Below are 25,983 nucleotides of genomic sequence, written 5' to 3' on the forward strand. Positions count from 1 at the left end.
TTCTTCCAGTGGGACACGCTTGCGTCCTGCGGCAAAAGGGGAGGTTAGGTTTAGGAATTAGAAGGGGACTTATGGTGCAGGGATGGGAAGGTTATGGTTAGGTACCGGGGAGGTGGGCTAGGCACTTGGAAGGGGAGGTTAGGGTTTGGCACCCACATGGGAGGGTTAGGGTACTTTTGGAGGGGCTGTTGAGATTCTGCTATTGGGATTCTGACTGCTGGCATCCTGTCCATTGCGATGCCATACAGAATACATAAGGAAGCACAGTGAGCAGTGCTAGTGGGGGTACTGATAGGAAAGGTGAAATCTAGAATAAGCGTGAGTAGGTCAGTGGATAGGAAGTTAGAATGCAAGAAGAAAAGCTGTAGGGAATCAAGATACTGGGCGTGGGAAAAGGTTAGGTAGGAAAGAGGACGTGATAATGAGGTTTGAAATGTTGGAGGTAAATGTTAGAGATAGTAATTAAACTAATTTCCAAATACTTTTATATGAAACACAAATAATAATAATAATAAAAAAATAATCCTGTACACATAAATAATATTCCTGAAGAATGATTTGTTGTTTACTCTCAAGAAGGACCAAATTGTGCGGAGATAATTAGCGCATCCTCCTCCCTAGCAGGGTGCCGCCAGGTGGTGAGCCGGAGGCTGCAGCTGGCCGGGCAGGGAAGATGCTTAGCGACCTCCGTCCTTTGCGCGTTACAATAAGCAATACAGAGTGGGCTCAGCATGCGGCTGCCCCCTGACCAGCGCAGCAGCTAACAACCCGCCGCCAGCTCCTGTGCTAGTGCTGCAGTATGTGATCACTCCTTACGGGAGAGCGCAGTGTGCGCACAGCTGAAAGAAAGCCCGGACTCCTCCACGCTCTAGTATGTGCACATTCACATTGTGCAGCAGTAGCAGGCGGTCACTGGGCAGTGACGTCGCGGCCGTGTCGCAGGGCACCGAGAGCAACAGCAGGGGGCGCTCTTCCGTCCTCCAGCGGCAGCTCCGCCTCCTCCCGGCTCCCATCACAATGACGGTGTCCCAGGGCTGATGGCAGCAGACACAGGGGGTGAGACGCAGGACGAGTGACCGTCACGCAGCCCGGACTCCAGGATGCAGGATGAGAGCTCGGTGCGGGTCGCTCTCCGGTACGTTGTCCGTTCGGTGCTCGGGCCGAGTATGAGTTGGTGTCGCTCTATTCCCATCCCCCTTACCTCTCTGTCCCTCGTCCTCCCTGGGGCTGAGCGATCACTGGAGAGACGCCGCCTCTGTGCACCTGTGTTGGGGAGCCTGCAGCATCCGCACCCCCGTGGTCACCCTGACCCAGCTGCCGGGACTATTCCCGTCCTATCTGCCCTGTGTGTGGTCGCCCGACTCTCCCCTGAGAACCTTCCCCTGGCAACATCCTGCGACTAGTCTCCTAGTTAGTGCCATGACCTGCCCCCTGCCTGCACAGCACCTGTCAGGGCCTACACTGAGCACATACTGACCCCCACCTGTCGGCTGACCTCTCTCTCTCAGCTGCACCTGTCTGTGGACGGCCAGGCTGAGGAGTCATGCACGCATGTGCAGGGTTAGCTGTTCCCATTGTGGGTCATTAGTAACCCGTTCAATGGTTTGACTTTAACACGCTTTGTTGTTGCTGCATTTGGCATCAGATATAAGCGCTGTCATACAGTCCACTGGCTGCTGCATGGCATCAGATAAAGGCACTGTCATACAGACCACTGGCTGCTGCATGGCATCAGATATAGGCGCTGTCATACAGGCCACTGGCTGCTGCATGGCATCAGATAAAGGCATTGTCATACAGACCACTGGCTGCTGCATGGCATCAGATATAGGCGCTGTCATACAGGCCACTGGCTGCTGCATGGCATCAGATAAAGGCACTGTCATACAGACCACTGGCTGCTGCATGGCATCAGATATAAGCGCTGTCATACAGGCCACTGGCTGCTGCATGGCATCAGATATAAGCGCTGTCATACAGGCCACTGGCTGCTGCATGGCATCAGATAAAGGCGCTGTCATACAGGCCACTGGCTGCTGCATGGCATCAGATATAAGCGCTGTCATACAGGCCACTGGCTGCTGCATGGCATCAGATGTAGGCGCTGTCATACAGACCACTGGCTGCTGCATGGCATCAGATGTAGGCGCTGTCGTACAGGCCACTGGCTGCTGCATGGCATCAGATGTAGGCACTGTCATACAGGCCACTGGCTGCTGCATGGCATCAGATAAAGGCGCTGTCATACAGGCCATTGGCTGCCACATGGCATCAGATATAGGCGCTGTCATACAGGCCACTGGCTGCTGCATGGCATCAGATATAGGCGCTGTCATACTGGCTGCTGCATGGCATCAAATGTAGGTGCTGTCATACATGCCACTGGCTGCTGCATGGCATCAGCATCAGATATAGGCGCTGTCATATAGTCCACTGGCTCCTGCATGGCATCAGATATAGGCGCTGTCATACAGTCCACTGGCTGCTGCATGGCATCAGATATAGGCGCTGTCATACAGTCCACTGGCTGCTGCATGGCATCAGATATAGGCGCTGTCATACAGACCACTGGCTGCTGCATGGCATCAGATATAGGCGCTGTCATACAGGCCACTGGCTGCTGCATGGCATCAGATATAAGCGCTGTCATACAGGCCACTGGCTGCTGCATGGCATCAGATATAAGCGCTGTCATACAGGCCACTGGCTGCTGCATGGCATCAGATATAAGCGCTGTCATACAGGCCACTGGCTGCTGCATGGCATCAGATGTAGGCGCTGTCGTACAGGCCACTGGCTGCTGCATGGCATCAGATGTAGGCGCTGTCATACAGACCACTGGCTGCTGCATGGCATCAGATGTAGGCGCTGTCATACAGACCACTGGCTGCTGCATGGCATCAGATGTAGGCACTGTCGTACAGGCCACTGGCTGCTGCATGGGATCAGATGTAGGCACTGTCATACAGGCCACTGGCTGCTGCATGGCATCAGATGTAGGCACTGTCATACAGGCCACTGGCTGCTGCATGGCATCAGATAAAGGCGCTGTCATACAGGCCATTGGCTGCCACATGGCATCAGATATAGGCGCTGTCATACAGGCCACTGGCTGCTGCAAGGCATCAGATAAAGGCGCAGTCAGACAGGCCACTGGCTGCTGCATGGCATCAGATATAGGCGCTGTCATACTGGCTGCTGCATGGCATCAAATGTAGGTGCTGTCATACATGCCACTGGCTGCTGCATGGCATCAGCATCAGATATAGGCGCTGTCATACAGTCCACTGGCTCCTGCATGGCATCAGATATAGGCGCTGTCATACAGTCCACTGGCTGCTGCATGGCATCAGATATAGGCGCTGTCATACAGACCACTGGCTGCTGCATGGCATCAGATATAGGCGCTGTCATACAGGCCACTGGCTGCTGCATGGCATCAGATATAGGCGCTGTCATACAGGCCACTGGCTGCTGCATGGCATCAGATATAGGCGCTGTCATACAAGCCACTGGCTGCTGCATGGCATCAGATATAGGCGCTGTCATACAGACCACTGGCTGCTGCATGGCATCAGATATAGGCGCTGTCATACAGGCCACTGGCTGCTGTATGGCACCAGATATAGGCACTGTTATACAGGCCACTGGCTGCTGCATGGCATCAGATAAAGGCACTGTCATACAGGCCACTGGCTAATGCATGGCATCAGATAAGCTGCACTGTCATACAGGCCACTTGCTTCAGCATGGCATTAAGTAATGTACGCTGGTATACAGACCACTGGCAGCTGCATGGCATCAGATAAATTATGCTGTCATACAGGCTACTGGCTGCTGCATGACATCAGGTAAGATGCACTGTCATAAGACCACTGCCTGCTGTAGTGTAGGGCTTCTCATATGAGGTGTTGTTACTGCAAAATGTCACATTGCTTCTTTGTAGATTTGTGCAAAAGATGATGTCATGCCATCATGTTATTGGTGTGACAGTGTGATATGTGAATGGAGGAAGCAGATTGTGCGCAGAAAATGGTTGTTGGTACTTGGTAATCCGTTTTTGTTGTGAGAAGCTTGCCGTCACTTCTTTTAAACACTTAAGTATTTGCCTTCCAGTTTATATTCCTTCTAACTAATCCCGTTTTCTCATTAAAAACCCATTTTATATATTATGGACAGATTGTCCACTGGAGTTGTTTGTATGTGCATACTTTAAGCAGGTGCCCGCACAACTAAATAGTACTGAACAGTTTGCCTACGATCTTACAGTGTAAGAATAAGACAGCCCTATGGTTTTCTGGATGTTGTGTATATGTATGATTATGGCTGAGATCTTTTAGAAGAGATGCAGGCAGTGTTAGGCTTTGTAATTGTTGTGAGTCTAAAATTACATCCATCAGTTTTCATTACTGAGCATGGGGGGTCATTCAGAGTTGCTCGCTCGCTAGCTGCTTGTGGCAGCATTGCACACGCTAGGACGCCGCCCTCTGGGAGTGTATCTTAGCTTAGCAGAATTGCGAACGAAAGATTAGCAGAATTGCGAATAGAAATTTCTTATCAGTTTCTGAGTAGCTCGAGACTTACTCCTACATTGTGATCAGCTCAGCCCGTTTCGTTCCTGGTTTGACGTCACAAACACGCCCTGCGTTCGGCCAGCCACTCCCCCGTTTCTCCAGCCACTCCTGCGTTTTATCCTGGCTCGCCTGCGTTTTTCCGCACACTCCCAGAAAACGGTCAGTTTCCGCCCAGAAACACCCACTTCCTGTCAATCACACTCCGATCACTTCAAGATTAAAATTCTTCGTTCGGACGTGAGTAAATCTACTAAGTTTTGTGCTAAAATACTTAGCGCATGCGCACTTTCGCATTAATCGCTCCGTTGCGAAAATCGGCAACGAGTGAACAACTCGGAATGACCCCCATTGTTCCACACACAAGTGTTCAGAAGCTGAATGCCAAAATGTGGCCATGCTTCACCTAGAGCTGGATAGGTTTATGTGTATGCTCTGCTTCATTTGTTGGGACTATGTGGCAGTGTAAATGAATCAGCTGACGTTTTATTAATGCATTTGCCATTCACAGTGCTGATATTTATTTGTGTTTTGCCAGCTACTATGTACTGAATAAAAGTGAAGCAAATATGTATCTTTACGGATGTTGTGATGGAATAGGCCTGTGATCACTTGTAATATCCAAAAACATCTCTGAAAGTTTTTTTTTTTCTTGTTAGAATATTAAAATTACTTGAAATGGTATACGCTGCTTTTTGATGCTTTACTGTGGGCCCTTCCTGAGCGACTTCCTGTGGTTTATAATATAGTACACTTTGTAAGTTGCTCAAGAACTCAGGCGTTCCAAAGAAAATGTTTTACCTGAACTACAAAACAGCATTTGTAATTTAAAATGTCCTCCAGCTCCACCCAAGGTGCATACTGTTTCCATGGAAATTCCGTTAGGGAAAGGGAAACGCAATAGCATCAGTGCTGTTGAGTACTTGCAATTGGAAAATAGTCACTTTGAATACACTGTTGTTGTTGTTCCCGGTGTGAAGTAGATGTTTTTCAGCAGCTAGACTTTGCATTATGCACACTGCATCTTGCTGTGTTGTGATCCCTTTACATGCGAGTTTCCATACTCATTACTGGGTTAACAACAGGGTGGTCAACCAGTGCCCCCCACACCCGCACTTCATCACCTGCATGACGCTGTAGCATAATGTTAACTGGTTGCACCATATCGTGTTTAACAAACTTTGGTGCTGGTGTCTTATTGACAGTTTTATTGGTAGGGGGCCCCATAAGTCTTTATATAATATGACTTTGGTTTTATTGTTCAGAGTGTATGGTGACTTACCTCCTGGTATATGTATGGTGTAAATAGCCTGTGACTTGCCTGGATCGGGAAGTTTGCTGTAAATCTACCCAATCTTATAAAGGGGCAATTAACCTTTTCAATGATTGCCCCTTTAAAACATTTTGCAGGCTTGCAGGGAGTTCGCCGATAACTGCCAGTTGCAGACTATTACGTTTACCCCTATATGTGAAATGTAGCATTGTTTTGATGAATGCTTTATGAAGTGTGTGTTGGTTTTTTTGTACTATTCTGGTAATGCAAGTCATCGCCACACATACCATATTTAATAGTGCTTCAATCTACAGGGCTGTCAGGGTTAAATTATTAATGTATTCTCTGAACAAAAACATTGTTGTCTTTCAGCCTTCCTGGAAAATTGCATTGTCACTACCGAGTGAGCTGAATAATTGATGAGGATCATTGTTAATGATAAAGCATGCATTGCTGGGCCTCATCCTTCTTTGGAAATACTAGTGCATGGATTCCGGACCTGGAACTATGTTTATACTAGAATCCTGGACACCCCCAACCCCCCCCTTACCTTTGCCTTGACTTCCTTCTTTCTCTCCTCCACAGTGGTAGCCATTTCCCCCTGCGGTGTACTCCCCTACTGCTCCTGTCTGTCTCTGGGTATGCTGTCTATAGAGCTACAGTGTCTAGTTAGACAGTCAACAGGTCAACATCATAAAGTCGACATAGTCATTAAGTCGGCCTATGAAAGGTTGACGGTGCTTATGGTTGACAGGTATAATAGGACAGGTTCAAATGGTCGACACACATAGGCACTTAGGCTCGGCATTGGGGGGCCATGTGCTCAGATGGCAAAAACAACATGCAAGAATGCTGTCGACATTTTCCAGTGTCGACCTTTCATAGGCCGACCTAATGACCATGTCGACATTTTCACTGTCAACCACATGGTATCGACCTAATGATTATAGACTTTCTGTTGATCTACTGAACCATAGCTTGTCTCTGTATATGTGATCCGTGATTCATTTATGGATTGTTATTACAATACACAGTACTTGTCACACGTTTTACATCATGACACTTTTTAGTTTTATGCCTTTTGGCTTATCATTAGCCATCAATTTATTTAGTTATTTCTGACTTTTATTTAGTTCAGAATTAGTTATTGAAAAGGCTTGTTGCATTGTAAACATTTGCATGTTTTTAATATTTGCTTTTGCATGTTCAGTCTATTGTAGAACAAAAGAAAAAAGGAACAATGTAACTTTATAGGGCAGATGTCTGAAGCAGTTCATGAGAATGTGGTGTAGTTTTAATTTAAAGAAAAACATTGCTAATAGCCCACGCCAGTTGTTGTGGCATGTTGTGCCTGTCCATAATATTGTGCCAAATGTTTTTTGGAGCTGAGCGTACAGCAAATTGATCAGACCAAAAATGTAATCAGCCTCTGTCATTTTTCTAGCACAGCCTGTAAAATGACAGTCAGAAGCTGATTAGTAGGTGTGGGCATCTTCTCCACTTTATATTTCTCCAAGTTTTGATAAATCTTGCTGCCCTCAGTTATGTACTGTAGATGCTTTGCAGCGATACACACACTTCTGTCCCCTCTGAGTCTTTCACAATGTTGAGAGGTATGGTACAACTGCAAAATCGTTCCTCTTTTTCTGCAGTAATTCTATTGAGTTAATTTTTTCAGTCATGTTGCCATTTGGTGTAATACCCTAGAAATTAGCTTCATTTCCCAACGTGGCCCTTGGCCAATAAAGGGTTTTGCACCCCAGCTACATTACAACCTGTTACCTCATGCTTTTTGTTACTCTTATATAACAACTTCTGTTTTGGGTATATTGGTGAGCGTTCCCTGAGTTTGATATATTAATCAGTGCTGAGGTAAATATCTGTTCGGACTGTATGCCATATTCTAAACAATTACCCGTTTATTGATTGATCTGAAAAGTTTAATTCTGCTGATTTAATGACTCTCTCAGTCCATCTGTTATGATGGCCTTTCTACGCTGATAAATGACAACATATTTATACACAATATGAATTCTGTTAAATGGTCCAGTAGAAACTAATTTCTTTGGCTAATAATGTAGATTTTTTACATACTTTTTAAGAACTTGAGAAACAATCTGATCCGTTCTTTAATGTCGTGTGGTTTACCACTGGGTGCATGCAGTTCACTTTTGCCTTTGCACTAGTTATAGGCCCTACACACTGGGCGATATTACTGAAAGATATGAACGATCTCGTTCATTAATGAATGAGATACCGTTCATATCTTTCAGTGTGGAGGCACCAGCAATGAACGATGCGCGGCCCCGAGCTCATTCATCGTTGGTGCCTCGTCACTTGTGCATGCAGGCCAATATGGACGATCCCGTCCATATTTGCATGCACTGCTATGGAGCTGGGTGATGGGGGGAGTGAAGAAACTTCACTGCCCCCCCGCTGCCGGGTCGCCCGTCGGACGTATCCGCCGTCGGGCAGCTCGGTGGCGGATCGCATATTGTGTAGGGCCCATAATAACAACTATTGGAATATTCTCATGAGGTTTTTTCTTTATTTTCTCTTACGTCCTAGAGGATACTGGGGTCCACATTAGTACCATGGGGTATAGACAGGTCCACTAGGAGCCATTGGCACTTTAAGAGTTTGAGAGTGTGGGCTGGCTCCTCCCTCTATGCCCCACCTACCAGACTCAGTTTAGAAAATGTGGCCGGAGGAGCTGGTCACAGCTAGGGGAGCTCCTAGAACTTCTTTAGTTTTATTTTTTTCTAAGAGTTAGTATAGGCACAGGGAGGCTGCTGGCAACAGTGGGACTTGGGGGGGAGTAGTGTCCGCCCTGCAGGGTCTGAGCCACTATCTACGCTGACGGGACACTGAGCTCCTGAGGGTGATGATCGTTAGCCGCCCCAGGCGACCGCTCACTCCCGCAGCACTGCCGCCACCCCCTTACAGAGCCAGAAGATTCCGGTGGCGAGTGAGTCACCGCCCCCCCCGCCCCCCCCCCCCCCCCCCCCCCCGGCAAGCGGGGAGCAGATGTGAAGATGGCGGCAACAGGGTGGGAGCGCAGTATTAACTGCGCTCCGGAGGCTCAGCGGTACATAGTGCGGCGCTGTGAGGAGCGCCCTGAGCCAGCGCCTATATCCTGCACTGGCACCAAGGCTGTCAGGGACCTAGGTAACGCTGCAAGCACCTCAGGCCAGTATAAAGAAGTGGAGAGCGGGAAGTAGCGCCATGTTCAGGGGGCGGAGCTTCTCGGGGCGGACTTAGCAGCGTTCAGCGCCATTTTCCTGCCTGCAGATCCACTACAGTGATGCTGACAGGGAGAGCTGTTTCTCCAAGCAACTCCAGCTATCCTGTGCGGTAGAAGGGGGGGGGGGTGGCTGTGTAAATACTGTGTAGTCTATTAAGGTACACAGTCAATGCCCGGTATTTGTATTATATCTACCTTGGGAAGCGATGTGTGTGGGTTGGCTCCAATCTCTGTGTCTCTCTGTGGCATACTTGGGGGGAAACTGTGTCTGACATTTTCCTGTGTGTGTGTGGGTGTTGTTGTCTCACATTGCCATGTCTAGGGACTCCATGTCATATGCTGCAGCGGATGTTTCCTCTTGGGAGGGGTCCATTCCATGTACACAGGATTGTAATGTTTTGTCTCAGATCCCAATTAATGAGCCTCAGTGGTTGTCCTCTATTAAAGGGATGATCTCTCAGATCTCTACCAGGGTAGCTCATACTGAGACTGAAACTCTGGTTTTAAAGAAGTCTATGGCAGTTTGGTCATGTTCTGTTCCTATCACTTCAAAGTCCCCTAGCATATACCCACAGAAACGTGCACTTGCCTAGATTATGCAAGATGACACGGATACCGACTGTGACACAGCAGACGGTGATGGGGATGTGCTGAGGGGGGCGGCATCCCTTGCAAAGGGGGTGCAGCTCATGATTGAGGCTATTAGAGATGTGTTAAATATTACTGACACATCTGAGCAGGATAAGGAGGCTTGCTTCACAGATAATAAGAGAGCCTCGCTAACCTTCCCTGCGTCTAAAGAATTAAACATTTTATTTGAAAAATCCTGGGAAAATCCGGAGAAAAAATTCCAGATTCTTAAAAGGATTCTGGTTGCTTTCCCCTTCCCTGAGGAAGATAGAAAAAAATGGGAAAACCCACCCATAGTTGACGCATCTGTTTCCAGACTGTCGAAAAAGGTGGTTTTACCTGTCCCTGGATTTACCATGTTAAAAGAACCGGCTGATCGTAAGATTGACACTACGCTCAAATCCATATACACTGCTTCAGGGGTAGCGCTGAGGCCTACTATTGCCTGCGCATGGATCTCTAAAGCTATAGTAAAGTGGTCAGGCACGTTACCAGATTGGATTCAATGAATAGAAGTGACATTGAATTATTTTTACGTAACATACAGGATTCTGCGGGGTTCATGGAGGAATCCATGAAGGACCTGGGTACGCTGACTGCAAGGATATCTTCCATGTCTGTCTCAGCTCGCAGGGGACTCTGGCTACGCCAATGGTCTGCAGGCGCGGAATCCAGAAGTGTGGAGAACCTACCCTACACAGGTCAGGCTCTATTTGGGGAAGCGTTGGATGTGTGGATTTCCACGGCAACCGTGGGTAAGTCACCTTTTCTTCCCTCAGCTACGCCTTCTACGAAGAAGCCCTTTTCATCTGCATCACAGTCCTTTCGGACCGCTAAGACAAAAAAGTCCAAGCCTCCTACCACCTTCTTTAGAGGCGGGCGGGCAAAATCCAAAAAGCCTGCACCTGCAGGCTCTCAGGACCAGAAACCTGCCTCTGGTTCCTCAAAATCCTCAGCATGACGGTGTGGACCGCACAGCCTGGGGGACGGGCTGGTGGGGGTGAGACTCGGGCGTTTCAACCACGTCTGGGTGTCGTCCGGCCTGGATCCCTGGGTACAGGATATTGTGTCCCAGGGGTACAGACTGGAGTTTCAAGAAACCCCACCTCACCGATTCTTCAAATCAGGCTTGCCAACTTTACTGTCATACTGTCCTACAGGAAGCTATCCAAAAATAGGAAAAGGCAGAGGTCATTGTTCCAGTTCCACCTCATATGCACAGCGTGGGTTACTATTCAAACCTCTTTGTGGTTCCGAAACCGGATGGTTCGGTCAGACCAATTTTGAACTTGACATCGCTAAACCCTTATCTAAGGGAGTTCAAATTCAAAATGGAGTCTCTGAGAGTGTTGATCTCAGGTCTGGAGGAGGGGGAGTTTCTGGTATCCCTAGATATCAAGGATGCGTATCTCCACATTCTGATTTGGCCTCTGCACCAGGCTTATCTCAGATTTGCACTGTTAGACGGTCACGATCAGTTTCAGGCACTGCCATTCGGTCTCTCCACGGCACCGAGGGTATTCACCAAGGTGATGGCAGAAATGTTGGTTCTCCTCTGCAGGCAGGGAGTGAACATAATTCCATACCTGGACGATCTGCTGATAAAGGCGTCGTCCAGGGAGAAGCTGTTGCAGTCCATTGCTCTCATGACTCATCTGCTCAGGGAACACGGATGCAAAATCACATTTTGAGCCGACAAGGGGATGATCCTCGCAGTGCCGGCGCTAGCCGCTCAGCAAAGCCTGCAAAGCAGGGAGGCGCTGCACTCATGAGGCGCTCTCCCTGCTCTGCTACTACCCCTTGCCTGCACCTGTCATACTGACAGGCAGCAGCGGCGCCGGCATATACAGAAGCTCTTTATTGTTCTGTCTTATCATGGACCTCCCCTCTTCCTCTCGTCAGGCTCCTCCCCGCACCTTCTGCAAAGCTGAGTAACAGGCAGGCAGGCAGCAGTGTAGCCCCCACCCCCTTCCCTCCCCTTGTCAGTATAGACACAGCAGTGCCCGCCCCCTCCCTTATCCCCCTTCTCTCGCCTCCCATCAATGTAATTTTTGTGTCCCGGGCACTTTATTTTTGTGTCACGGGCACTTTTAATATGCTGGCTCCTGCTTCCTGACATTAGGCAGGAACAGGAAGTCATGTGACTGCACGACTGGAGGAGCCTTCAGACGTGAGAGGAGCAGCCCAGCCCATCTAGCAGCCTGCCATGCCATACAGAGAAGCAGAAACTCAGGTACATTCTGCAGTGTGTGTATGTGTGTGTGTGTGTGTGTGTGGTGGGGGGGGAGGGGGGTATGGTATGTTATTGTGTGCTGGGGAGGTGGTATTTAAGTGTGTGCTGGGGGGGTGTTATATGTGTGTGCTGGGGAGGGGGGGGGGTATATTATTGTGTGCTGGGGGGTATATTAGTGTGTGCTGGGGAGGGGAAGTGGTATATAAGTGTGTGCTGGGGTGGGGGGGGGGTGGTATAATAGTGTGTGCTGGGGAGGGGGGGTGGTATATTAGTGTGTGCTGAGGAGGAGGGGTGGTATAATAGTGTGTGCTGGGGGGGTATATTATTGTGTGCTGAGGAGGACGGGTGGTATAATATTGTGTGCTGGGGGGGTATATTTGTGTGTGCTGGGGGGGTATAATAGTGTGTGCTGGGGAGGAGGGGTGGTATATTATTGAGTGCGGGGGAGGTGGTATATTAGTGTGTGCTGCCCGTGGGCGAGCATGCATCTGTAATCCATAGGATCGCATGGTGTGTACGCTCCCTCAAACAGGACACAGCTTACGATGCGGCTGCTTGCAGGTAAGATAAGTGTGGCCACATCTGTATTTGTAGGAGGGCGCCAAATTTATAGTTTGCAGGAGGGCGCCGAACACCTTAGCACCGGCCCTGGATCCTCGACACGGAAGTGCAGAGGGTGTTTCTGCCGGAGGAGAAAGCGTTGGTGATACAAACAATGGTCCGGGATGTCCTGAAGCCAGCCCGGGTTTCTGTTCATCAGTGCATTCGCCTTCTGGGGAAGAAGGTTGCCTCCTACGAGGCTCTACAATACAGAGGATTTCATGCTCGATCCTTCCAATTGAATCTCCTAGACAAGTGGTCGGGTTCTCATCTACATATGCACGAGGAAACGTCTGTCGCCGAAAAAGCAAGGATTTCACTGCTCTGGTGGCTACAAATGCCTCACCTTCTGGAGGGCCACAGGTTCGGGATTCAGGACTGGATCCTTCTAACCACGGATGCAAGTCTCCGAGGCTGGAGCGCTGTCACTCAAGGGGAAACCTTCCAAGGAACGTGGTCAAGTCTGGAATCCTGTCTTCCAATAAACATTCTGGAACTAAGAGCTGTATACAATGATCTTCTCCAAGCGATTCACCTTCTGCGAGATCGACCCATTCAAGTGCAGACGGACAATGTAACAACGGTGGCCTACATAAACTGACAAGGCGGAACAAAGACCAGAGCTGCAATGTCAGAGGTGACGAGAATCCTCCTCTGGGCGGAAAAGCACGCGTTAGCACTGTCGGCAATTTTCATTCCAGGAGTGGACAAATGGGGAGCTGACTTCCTCAGAGACATGATCTCCATCCAGGAGAGTGGGGCCTCCATCCAGAGGTGTTCACGGAGGTGACATACCTTTGGGTGGTTCCTCAAATAGACATGATGGCCTCCCGCCTCAACAAAGAACTTCGGAGGTATTGCTCAAGGTCGAGAGACTCACAAGCAGTGGCGGTGGACGCCCTGGTAACTCCGTGGATGTTCCAGTCGGTGTATGTGTTTCCTCCACTTCCACTTATTCCAAGGATTCTAAAGCTCATAAGGAAAACAACAGTTCAGGCAATCCTCATTGCTCCAGACTGGCCAAGAAGGGCTTGGTACATGGACCTTCTGGATCTACTGCTGGAAGAGCCGAGACCTCTTCCTCTTCGGGAGGACCTGCTGCAGCAGGGGCCGTTCGTTTATCAAGACTTACCGCGGCTACATTTGACGACATGGAGGTTGAACGCCAGATATTAGCTCGGAAGGGCATTCCGAACAAGGTTATTCCTACCCTGATACAGGCTAGGAATGGAGTAACGTCTAAACATTACCATCGCATTTGGAAAAAATTTGTATCTTGGGGTGAGTCCAAGAAGTTTCCTATGGTGGAGTTTCAACTGGGACGGTTTCTACTCTTCCTGCAAGCAGGTGTGGATATGGGCCTGAGGTTGGGATCCGTAAAGGTCCAGATTTCGTCCCTATCCATTTTCTTCCAGGAACAATTGGCTTCCCTCCCTGAGGTTCAGACTTTCTTGAAAGGAGTTCTGCGCATTCAGCCTCCCTTTGTGCCGCCTACAGCACCCTGGGATCTTAATGTGGTGTTACAGTTCCTCCAATCGAATTGGTTCGAACCTCTACTGGAGGTTGAGGTCAAGTTTCTCACGTGGAAGGCTGTCATTTTGTTGGCCTTAGCGTTTGCTAGACGTGTGTCGGAGTTGGGGGCTTTGTCTTATAAGATCCCCTACTTGATCTTCCACGAAGATAGAGCTGAGCTCCGGACACGTCAGCAGTTCCTTCCAAAGGTTATGTCAGCATTTCATATCAACCAACCTATTGTGGTGCCAGTTGATACTGACTACTCAATTGCATCAAAGTCCGTGGATGTTGTAAGGGCTCTGAAAATCTACGTGAAGAGGACTGCTCGTCACAGAAAATCGGACTCTGTTTGTCCTGTATGATCCCAAGAAACTTGGGTGTCCTGCTTCTAAGCAGACGATCTCTCGCTGGTTCAGGTTCACTATCCAGCATGCGTATTCTACGGCAGGATTTCCGTGTCCTAGGTCTGTTAAGGCCCACTCTACTCGTAAGGTGGGTTCTTCCTGGGCGGCTGCCCGGGGTGTCTCTGCTTTACAGCTTTGCTGAGCGGCTACTTGGTCTGGGTCGAACACGTTTGCAAAGTTCTACAAGTTCAATACTTTGGCCTCTGAGGACCTGATATTTGGTCAATCAGTTCTGCAGGAGCCTCCGCGCTCTCCCTCCCATACTGGGAGCTTTGGTACATCCTCATGGTACTAATGTGGACCCCAGCATCCTCTAGGACGTAAGAGAAAATAGGATTTTAATTACCTACCAGTAAATCCTTTTCTCGTAGTCCGTAGAGGATGCTGGGCGCCCGCCCAGCTCTTCGTGATCCTGCAGTGGTTACTTAGTTTAGTACTGCTTAGCTCTTGGTTAAGTACTGTTTTGTTACTCGGTTAAGTAATCTTGTTCAGTAGTAGCTGACTTTTCAAGTGGGTTAGCTTGGTTTGCCTTGTATGTGTGAATCTCGCCATATCTGTGTAAAATCCTTCTCTCGAAGTTGTCAGTCTCCTCGGGCACCGTTTCTAGACTGAGTTTGGTATGAGGGGCATAGAGGGAGGAGCCAGCCCGCACTCTCAAACTCTTAAAGTGCCAATGGCTCCTAGTGGACCCATCTATACCCCATGGTACTAATGTGGACCCCAGCATCCTCTACGGACTGCGAGAAAAGGATTTACCGGTAGGTAATTAAAATACTTTTTTTTGTTGTGTTTCTACATGTGCTGTCTTTAACTTTCTTATATGAAAAAATTTTTTTTTTTGGTTAAATTATAATTCTTCTCTAAATATGTTTACATTTATTTACCAGATCTCGACACTCGGTCATTTTTGTTCTGTTTAAATTACATTTTAACAACTTCCACAAATGTACCTTTTGTTGCATCAACACATTTTGTAACTGGTAACAAGCTGGTTCCATATAGTAGTTTATTTGATACTAAGTTTATGACTTTTATGGTTTGTCTTCAGTATGCCGGCTGTCGGGATCCCGGCGCCGGAATCCCGACAGCCGGCATACCGACACTTATTTTCCCTCGTGGGGGTACACGACCCCCCTGGAGGGAGAACAAAATAGCGCGGCGCGCGTAGCCACCGTGCCCGCAGCGTGGCGAGCGCAGAAAGCCCGCAAGGGGCTCATTTGTGCTCGCCACACTGTCGGTATGCCGGCGGTCGGGCTCCCGGGAGCCCGACTGCCGGCATACCATACTACACCCGACTTTTATACAGCATTGTTTATTTGCTTTGCCTGTGTATATGAACTGTTTCAACATAGGACACTATGATCTGTCTACAGCATTTTGACATTGACAGAGAGAGACGGAGCAGTATAGCCTTCACTTCATTTCATAGCAAGTTGTAAGGCTGACGTGACCACTTTCTAAAAAAATGTAGTATAGCATTCCCTCTAACCCAAGTAAGAATGCTTATTCCTGTTTTATGTCTCAGGTTACAAGTACAGCTTAAGTTGTCTTCAGGGTACTTGGTGGTCGTTATAAATCAGCTAGAAGCACTTTATAGCTGCACTGCACTTTTGTTGCTTCCAGTTCATCATCACTGAGTTGCAGTAGAGTTCCAGTATCTGCATTTATAGTTGCAGCCTATTCTTCACCTGGCATTATTGAATAAAGACCCTTTGTGCATATTTAGACTCATGATGATAGATCTTGTTCCTTGATATACAGTACAATATAATGATGCAGTAGATGGAGGCACTTTTATAACCGCAATGACAGCTTATATGAGAAGCACAATTAAAAGCCATTATATACGTAAATGTGGGAAAAAATATCTAATTGTATTAAAATAATATGTAAAGACTTTATTATTGAGCTGGGTATGCATTATAAGTAAAGGATATGCTTTCAGTTGACAAATGCTATGTAGCTATGAGTGGTCTTCAGTATGCTGCCGGCCAAAATCCTGGCTACCGGCGCCGGCATGCCGACACATATTCTCCCCCCTGGGGGTCCACGACCCCCCTGGAGGGAGAACATATAGCGTGGCGAGCGTAGCGAGCCCACAAGGGGCTCATTAGCATTCGCCCAGATGTCGGTATGGCGGCGGTCGGGATCCCGGCGCCGGTATGCTGGCCCCCAGGATCCCGGCCACCGGACACTCATTCTACACCCGTAGCTATAAGTAGCCAATTCCCAATTTGGGAGGAAGATGCGTCACTGACAGGGCACAGAATGAGGGACAGGCTTGCTCTTTGGAAAGGCACTTTGTGGGGGTAATTGTTTTTTATACAAAGAGACAGATACTGTATGTCACAGGTCCTCTACTCTTTAACCATCTTACATATGATATCCCGACGCTGTGAATGCCGGCTGTCAAAATACAGACAGCGGCATCTCGGAGATTGAAATCCAGACACTGCCTAATAAAGTAAGCTAACCCTGATCCCTAAACCCCTGAACCCTAACCCACTTTTCCCACCTTTTAACTTTTATCTGTTCCCTTTAAGTTACTATACTAAATATCTGAGGGAGGTTTCAGTTGTCAGTAATAACCCTTCAGACATACAGCCTGGCAAATACATGCCTCTGACCTGGGTTTTTCAACACAGGTATAACCTGCATCCTAACTCGGAGAACTCCTTTCACACTATATCGCAGACCCGTTTTTTCCCCTCTGGTTGACGCCTTTCACACATAAGCCATGTCTCCCCTGGTATTCTTCTAACTCTTCTGTCCTCTACTGTCTGCCACTGATAAGGGTATCAGTAACAGACCCAGGCAGCCATGAACAGCCAATCGGCTCCATCTCGACGAGAGCCTGGTCTAAAAACCTTGGTTGCGCCATTCGGACTTAAGCCAGGGCACTAACCCCGGTGGCAAGTTTTCATTCTCGTGTGCTTCATGTCTGTCCTTGTTGTGATCAGCTGAATATTTAGTTTCCAAATAAAAACTTTGGCCAACCTTGGAGAGAGAGCTTCACCACTCACTCAAGGCTTGCGGTGAAGGTGACCTGAATACCCTTACCTCCTAAGGGGCCTTCTGACTCTGGGGTCAGTAAGTAAAGGGTCATCCCCCAGCTTAGGTAAAGAGGGTCTGATGGGCCCTTCAGGTGTGGGGAGAACCGCCTCCTTCTTGGAGAGTGTTACAATTCCTGTACAACCCTAGGCTGCACATGAGGATTTGGAGCAACGAACAAACAAACAAACAAGAAAAACCCTCTACCTGAGTAAGTGGGGAGTTTTATCACAGATGACAGAGAAATGCCTTTAATTTTTATCAATTTTAGGATTCTCAGTGTAAAAATTCTAAGCAGGTGTACTCTGCAGTCTTCAGAAGTTTAGGATCAGTTTCTCCCTAAGAAGTGTTAGTTGAAAATAGTGAGGATGTTATGATATAAATGTTTGAAGATATATTTATATAACATGCAATTTGTGGCCTGCTGTGTTTTAGCATCCGAGTCATGGAAGCCACATCACATAAAGAACACACCCACAAGGCCATACATGTCTCTTTGTCATTCAGAACTTGTGGGTTTGTTGTGATGTTTGGCAACAGACTGAAATGAAGCACTAAATGGGCATATGAGACTTCATTGATGTTTATTTTTAATCAATATTCATCTGCTACCCGTCATAACACCCATGTATTAACATGCTGTGGCAGGTCTGTGTTCATTCTTTGAAATTATCTCCGTGGAGACTTCAACTTCATCTAAGACCTGAAATTGGGTGTGCTTTACTGTCTCATACCATTTGTCAGCTGTAAAGCTTTTTATTCCATAGTCATGTGCATTCATGTTTGAGTAGTAGGAGGGTCTGTGCGTAAACTTGTTATACACCTGTTTCACTAAAATAATATGCGCCAGAGAACTCTGACATCTGTAAATAGTTACTTTCCACTTAGCTTGAAATTAATGCTTTAGGCTTTAAAAGTACTGTGGAGCATGTAATGCAGTCCAGCTAAAAAGCCTTTATACTGGGAAGGTTTTCTTAAATGATTGACCACATTCTGTAAAATGTGTTACTTACTGCAAGTGGGATACGTGATCTAAACGTTGAAGGTGAATTAAAGCAAAATGAGTCTTTATGGAAGGGAGAAAAGCCCTGTATGGTGCTGAAAATGGGTGTACAAGTATTGCTGCTTTTGCTGTCACCATCTCCGCATGGCAAAAGCAAGAAATAATCAATATTAAATTGCATTATTTATGAAAAGCAATATTTCTGCAGCGGGGTACACTGGTATTCCACAGGGAATAACATTGGGGTGTAGAGTTGGATTTTGATCCGAGTCACCAACAGGCTAAAAACTTTGACTGTTCCCAGGATGCACCGCACCGCCTTCTCTATATAACCCCTCCTCCGTGCACAGCAGCTCAGTTTTAAAGTTGGTGCCTGCATAGCAGGTCACTAACAGGCAGGGACGGATTGGGAGATAAAAGTGGCCCTGGAAAATTTTCTAGAAGTGGCCTTGTGGGCAGCACCAAATCAACTGTAGGCGGGACCAATACCAAAGTAGGCAGGATTACTGCTTTAAAATGTAATGTAGGCGGAGTTACACCAACAAAAGGCAGAGCATGTCATAGTAGCTAAACCTAACACATTAAAAAGTGTAGATGGTATTGTGTTGTAGCAGAAGTAGTTAAGAAATTAAAACTGGGGTGACATTTAATCCTGCGCTCACTCACTAAATACATTTTAAAGCAATTATAGCTACTTCATGCTATACTCTATTACAGTGGTTCTCAAACTCTGTCCTCAGGACCCCAAACAGCTCACGTTATGCAGATAATCATGCATGTGAACAGGTACAGATGGAGCCACACTCATCTAGGCTTCTCTGCTGCGCCTAGGTGCACCATGGTTTATTAGCATAAGCCTTTCATCTATTGTTCTCAGCTGCAATACAATAAGAGAGAACAATACCGCAGAAGGGGATTAACTCCAACTGCCCTGGCTCAAGTAATCCTGTTAAAGGCATAGATGAGGAGGGCTCCATCTGTATATTAATTACTTACTAAACACGTTACAAAAGATGAACAGGTGGAGCTAATTATTCCACTTGTGACTCTGCGAGGAGACCTGGAAAAGCTGCACTGTTTGTTGTACTGAAAACCGAGTTTGACAACCTGTGCCCTAGGGTACCATGATAGAAAGTTTGGGAACCACTGTGTTAAGGCATTTTAAAGCGAGAGCGAGAGTGAGTTTGATTGGGAGAGAACGGACAGTCCTGATGTATAGATGGCTATACCAGCCGGGATGATTAATATGTAACCTTTGCTGGTGTCTTCTCTGCGGTGTTAGGCTCCCCTCTCCCACATTTGTGATACAGTGCAGTGGTCATGGTACAGCTCCTGCTGCATTTGCTCTGCCCGACTCTGCTGCATGCTTCCTGGGTGCTGGAATGCACTATGGAGCGCAAAGTGGCTTCTTCCGGAGCTCGGGGTCTCTGCAGTCTTAATTTGCTTTTAATAAGGTCATGTACTTAATTTGCGGACCATTATTAGGCGCTGCATTATTAAAACATTATTAGGCGCTGCAGTCCTTGTTCCAGCGGCCCTTGTGAACTTCGAGACTCTGTACAGGTGTCTCTTTCAACCCCCATGTTGCCGGGCCTAAAAATAGATCATCCCCTCCTTTAGAACTAAATAACTCCCCTCTCTTCAGACAGATCATCTCCCTTAGCGTAGAATAGTCCCCTCGGACAGATCTTCTCTCCCTAGCACAGAATAAGAAGTTAGATCATCTCCGCTACAGAATATCCCTCATCATTGCAACCCTACACACACACACACACACACACACACACACACACACACATGTCAGTGCCAGCCTACACACACACACACACACACACACACACACACACACACACACACACACACACACACGTGTCAGTGCCAGCCTACACACACACACACACACACACACGTGTCAGTGCCAGCCTACACACACACACATTGGTCGAAGTTGAAATTTTGAAGTGGGGGTATAAAAAAGTGAAGGTTGCAATTATGCGTGCCACTTCGGAAAAGGACCGTGGCCACTCAAAAGGGGGCATCCTTTAGCATAGTTTACCACACTATATACCCCTTATACACATTATGCACCCCATAATACTATCATTATGCACCTTATACTATCTAGTACTGGTGCACCTTTCACATTATACGACACAGAATGAGCTGAAATTCACATCATGCCACACAGTATGAGCCAAAATTCACATTATATCACACAGAATGAGCCAAAATTCACATTATAGCACACGGTATGAGCCGAAAATTCACATTATGCCACACAGTATGAGCCAAAATTCACATTATAGCACACGGTATGAGCAGAAATTCACATTATAGCACACAGTATGAGCAGAAATTCACATTACACCACACGGTATGAGCCGAAATTCACATATGCCACATGGTATGATCCACAATTCAGGGACAGGGAGAGTGACAGCAGGGACATAGGGACAGAGAGGCAGTGACAGAGACAGTGACAGAGAGTGGCAACAAGGACAGTGACAGAGAGTGACAGCAGGGACAGGAAGAGTGACAGGGACATAGGGAAGCAGGGTAAAGGCCCGTACACACTGGTCGATATATCGGCCGTTCTCTTGAACGCCCGATATATCGCGGGACAGTCGGCCAGTGTGTACGGCCGATACGTCTGTGAACTCCGTCGTTCACAGACGTATCGCGTTGGCCGCGCAGCACAGCCGACGGCCAATATATCTACCGATATATTGGCGCGACGCTGTGTGTGTACGGGGAGGTCGGCCGACCGCCCGTACACATGCTGCGGCGGCCGGCGGTGATTGACAGCTGAACTGAGCGGGCGTGTGTACACGCCCGCCCAGTTCATGACGTCAGTCCCCGACGGATCGGGCAGTGTGTATGCACAGCACACTGCCCGATCCGCCCATAGATATATCTGCAGATCAATTGATCTGCAGATATATCTATTAGTGTGTACCCACCTTAAGAGTACATGAGCAGCGGAAGGGGGTGTAATCTGCGGTGGTGCGGAGTTGTAGGCCCTGGGAAGTGGAGGAGGACATGGGCAGCGGCGGCGGTGTTCAGGATGTGGCCGGAGGCAGCGGTGAGCAGGATGTGACCGGAGGCGGTAAGGGGAATGGCAAGCTGCAAGCGGTGCCGGCGTGTGTGATGATGTCATGAGGAGTGACATACAGCGACCGGCTTCCTGGCTGAGAGACTGTCAGTACGGGCCCGGCAGCGGCGGTGTTCAGGCAGGTGTGTTTGAGACGGGCTCATGGAGTTGGTGGAGGTGTAGGCGTGACTGCGCTGCTTGGTGCTGTGGAGGAGCAGGTATCGATGCCAATGTGTCTCTATCATGTCAGTGGATGAGATAGGGATGCAGATGTACGGCTCTTCTTGGTGTCACCCTATTGATGACTCCGTCGTGACGCCACTGATTAAAAACTTTCCACATTCAACTGGCAGATGAAACGACTTGCAGCCAGCCAGGGAGGGACAGCAGAAGGCTGATATTGAGGTGCGCAATCAAATTCAAGGCAGGTCCTCCCTAGGCTCCCTGAAGTAACGGCAGCACTCTGCATAGCAGCTCTTTCTTTATCCTCCTCCCACTTCTCCCTCCCAGAGTCCCAGCAGTCCGGACGTACGGAGTCTTCCAGCAGGGGTAGAGGGGGTGGGATGATGTTTGAGTCAGCAGGAGGGAGGGATGTGATTATAACTATGCCGCGGCAAATGGAATCTTCTTATAGGGGGGGTGTATGATTTTGAGTCGGCGGGGGTGCGATCGTAACTGTAGTGCCTGGTGCCGGACAGCAAAGAGAGCACTGGATTTACGATCGCACCCCCGCCGACTCAAAATTATACACCCCCGCCTACAAAAAGATTCCATCCGCCGCGGCACAGTTACGATCACACCCAACCACCCCCAGCAGGTGCGAGTGCGCCGCGGCCGGGTCCGTGCTGTCTGACACATTGACAGTGTCATGAAGGGGAGCAGCAGGTGCGAGGTGTGCGGCTCTTGTTTGGTGTCACCCCATTAAAGGGTGACACCCAGGTGCGGGCTGCACCCTCCGCACCCGCTCCATGATGCCTCTGGATATTATTATGATTTGAGGATGAGCCAGGACAATTTAACCAAACAGTTTGCAGTTTCCTTTCTCTGAAGATCCATTGAGTAGAGGCAGACAGTGAGGGTTATTCCGAGTTGATCGCTCGCTGCCGTTTTTCGCAGCATAGCAATCAGGCTAAAAAGCAGCATTTATGTGCATGCGTACAGGCCGCAGTACGCACGCGCGAAGCACTTTCACACAAAACTATACAATTTTACACAGGGGCGAGCGACGCTTTTCAGTCGCACTCCTGATCGGTGAGTGATTGACAGGAAGTGGGTGTTTCTGGATGGTAACTGACCGTTTTCCGGGAGTGTGCTAAAAAACGCAGGCGTGTCAGGTAAAAACGCAGGCGTGCCTGGGGAAACGGGGGAGTGGCTAGCCGAACGCAGGGCGTGTTTGTGACGTCAAAGCAGGAATTAAACTGACTGAGGTGATCGCAATCTAGGAGTAGGTCTGGAGCTGCTCAGAAACTGCAGGAAAAGATTTTTGAGCAATTCTGCTAATCTTTCGGTCGCACTTCTGCTAAGCTAAGATACACTCCCAGAGGGCGGCGGCCTAGCGTGTGCACTGCTGCTAAAAGCAGCTAGCGAGCGATCAACTGGAATGAGGGCCCATGAGCGAGTAATGCAACATGCGGGGTAGGTCACATTCTAGGAATGCCGCTCCAACCACCTTGTGGTTTACATTACGCAATGCATACATTTAATAAGACTCCCAGACATATTACACCTCACACTTTCAAATATTATATAACACCTCATACCCACAAACATGACATCTCATGCCCCCATATATTATATTATTTATAACCCCAGACATAATTGTACAACTCACACCCGAAAACAACACTTTACACCTCATACCTCCAGACGTAACATTACACCCCATACCTCATATCTAGAATATATCTCTCCTGACAGCGGCGGCAGCGCTCACAATCAGCCTGGTGATGCGGAGGGGTGGCGGGCCGGCTCTCCTGATAGGCCACTTGAATCTAGCATCAACTCTCCTGATAGCGGCTCCCACAGGCAGCCTGGTGACGCGGAGGGGAGGGGGGGGGGGGAGAAGGGCGGGCCGGCTCTCCTGATAGCGGCCAGTGGCCGCGTCTCACACAAGGAGCAGGGTGACGCGAAGGGGGGGGGGGGACAAGCCGGCTCTCCTGGTAGCGGGCAGTGGCCGCGTCACTCACAAGGAGCAGGGTGACGCGAAGGGGGGGGGGGGGCGGGCCGGCTCTCCTGATAGCGGCCAGTGCCCGCGTCTCTCACAAGGAGCAGGGTGACACGAAGGGGGGGGGGTCTCTCTGAGCGGCGCTCAGAATGCATTACCACCGTATTTGCAGAAAGTATGTGTCTTGGTGCGAATCCAAGAAGGCTCCCACGGAAGAGTTTCAGCTGGGTCGGTTTCTCCATTTTTTGCAAGCTGGTGTGGAGGCGGGCCTAAAGCTAGGATCTATTAAAGTGCAGATTTCGGCCTTATCAATTTTCTTTCAAAGGGAATTGGCCTAGCTTCCAGAAGTACAGACTTTCGTGAAGGGCGTGCTGCACATCCAGCCTCCATTTGTGCCCCCATTGGCACCATGGGACCTTAACGTGGTGCTACAGTTCCTTACGTCACATTGGTTTGGTGTCCGCGAGGCGGGTGTCGGAATTAGTGGCTTTGTCTCACAAAAGCCCCTATTTGGTTTTCCATGTGGATAGAGCGGAGTTGAGGACTCGTCAACAATTCCTCCCGAAGGTGATTTCTTCATTTCACATGAACCAACCTATTGTAGTTCCGGTGGCTTCTGAAGCCTTGGGGGATTCAAAGTCTCTCGATGTGGTCAGAGCTGTGAGAATGTATGTAGCCAGAATGGCTCGTATCAGGAAAACTGAGGCGCTGTTTGTCCTGCTTCCAACAAGATTGGGGCTTCTGCTTCTAAGCAGACTATTGCACACTGGATTTGTAATACGATTCAGCATGCTCATTCTACGACTGGTTTGTCGTTACCGAAATCGGCAAAAGCCAATTCCACTAGGAAGGTGGGCTCGTCTTGGGCGGCTGACCGGGGTGTCTCGGCGTTACAACTTTGCCGAGCAGCTACTTGGTCGCGTTCAAACACTTTTGCAAAATTCTACAAGTTTGATACCCTAGCTGATGAGGACCTCATGTTTGCTCAATCGGTGCTGCAGAGTCATCCGCACTCTCCCGCCCGGTCTGGAGCTTTGGTATAAACCCCATGGTACTTTTGGCCACCGCATCAGGCTTACCTGAGGTTGGTCCTGCTGAACGATGACTACCAGTTCTAGCCACTACCCTTCGGCCTGTCCTCAGCTCCGAGGGTGTTCACGAAGGTGATGGCGGAGATGATTTTCCAAGTCTGGGTCCAGGGGATCAATATTTTCCCTTATCTAGATGATCTACTGATCAAAGCAAGATCCAGGGAGCTTTTGTTGCTCCATATAGACCGCACTATCCAGCTTCTGTCACACCACGGGTGGATCCTCAATTTACAGAAGTCCCATCTGGAGCCCACTCAAGAGGCTCCTGTTCCTGGGAATGTTGCTGGATAATGTGGCCCAAAAAGTGTTCCTCCCAGAGGACAAGGCGAGAACACTTCAGGAGATGGTCTCCTGCCTCCTCGGGTATCCATCCATCTTTGCATAAGGTTGTTGGGAAAAATGGTTGCCTCATATGAGGCGATCCAGTATGGAAGGTTCCATGCCAGGACTTTTTCAGTTGGATCTCCTGAGCAAGTGGTCCGGATTACATCTTCAGATGCACTGGATAATTTGGCTGTCACATCAGGCCAGGATTTCTCTCCTGTGGTGGCTGCAGTCCTCCAACCTACTGGCCAAAGTTTCAGGATTGGATCCTCCTAACGATGGATGCGAGTCTGAGAAGATGGGGAGCTGTCACCCGGGGGCTCAGTTCTAGGGCAGGTGGTCGGCCCACGAAGCCCTCCTACCGATCAACATTCTGAAACTTTGGGCGATCTGCAATGCTCTGCTTCAGGCCTCTCCTCCACTCAGGGATCACGCGATCCAGTTACAGTTGGACAACGCCAAAACAGTGGCGTACATCCGTCGACAAGGAGTGACAAAAAACAGGGCCTGCATGCAAGAGGTGTCAAAGATACTCCTCTGGCCAGAAAGAAATGCAAGAGCACTGTCCGCAATCTTCATTCCGGGAGTGGACAACTGGGAGTCGTCACGATCCCAAGGGTGCTCAAGCGAATCAGGAATCAGAGTCCAGGCAATTCTGATTGCTTCGGATTGGTCTCAGAGGGCTTGGTACGCGACTCTTCTGAACATGTCCGTCGAAGACCCTTGGCCTCTGCCACTGAGAAGAGATCTTCTTCAACATGGACCGTTCGTCTACCCGGACTTACGGCG

At 48.7% G+C, this 25,983-nt stretch overlaps 1 protein-coding gene across 6 annotated transcripts in view; it reads left to right on the plus strand.

Annotated features, from left to right (window-relative positions):
• The first annotated feature begins 819 nt into the window (after nt 1–819).
• The window catches only part of KIF21A (kinesin family member 21A), a 282,538-nt gene continuing 257,374 nt past the window's right edge, over nt 820–25,983 (plus strand). For 2 of the 6 annotated variants that reach the window (XM_063927091.1, XM_063927092.1), the window contains exon 1: nt 820–1,135. In XM_063927091.1, coding sequence (XP_063783161.1) covers nt 1,101–1,135 — 35 coding nt within the window. In that variant the 5' untranslated portion in view covers nt 820–1,100. The remainder of the gene's footprint in view (nt 1,136–25,983) is intronic. The other 4 variants (XM_063927094.1, XM_063927093.1, XM_063927096.1 and 1 more) reach the window with 2 other exon arrangements.

This window comes from Pseudophryne corroboree, chromosome 6 (genome assembly GCF_028390025.1).
Source record: "Pseudophryne corroboree isolate aPseCor3 chromosome 6, aPseCor3.hap2, whole genome shotgun sequence".
In the NCBI taxonomy this organism is placed as follows: Eukaryota; Metazoa; Chordata; class Amphibia; order Anura; family Myobatrachidae; genus Pseudophryne; species Pseudophryne corroboree.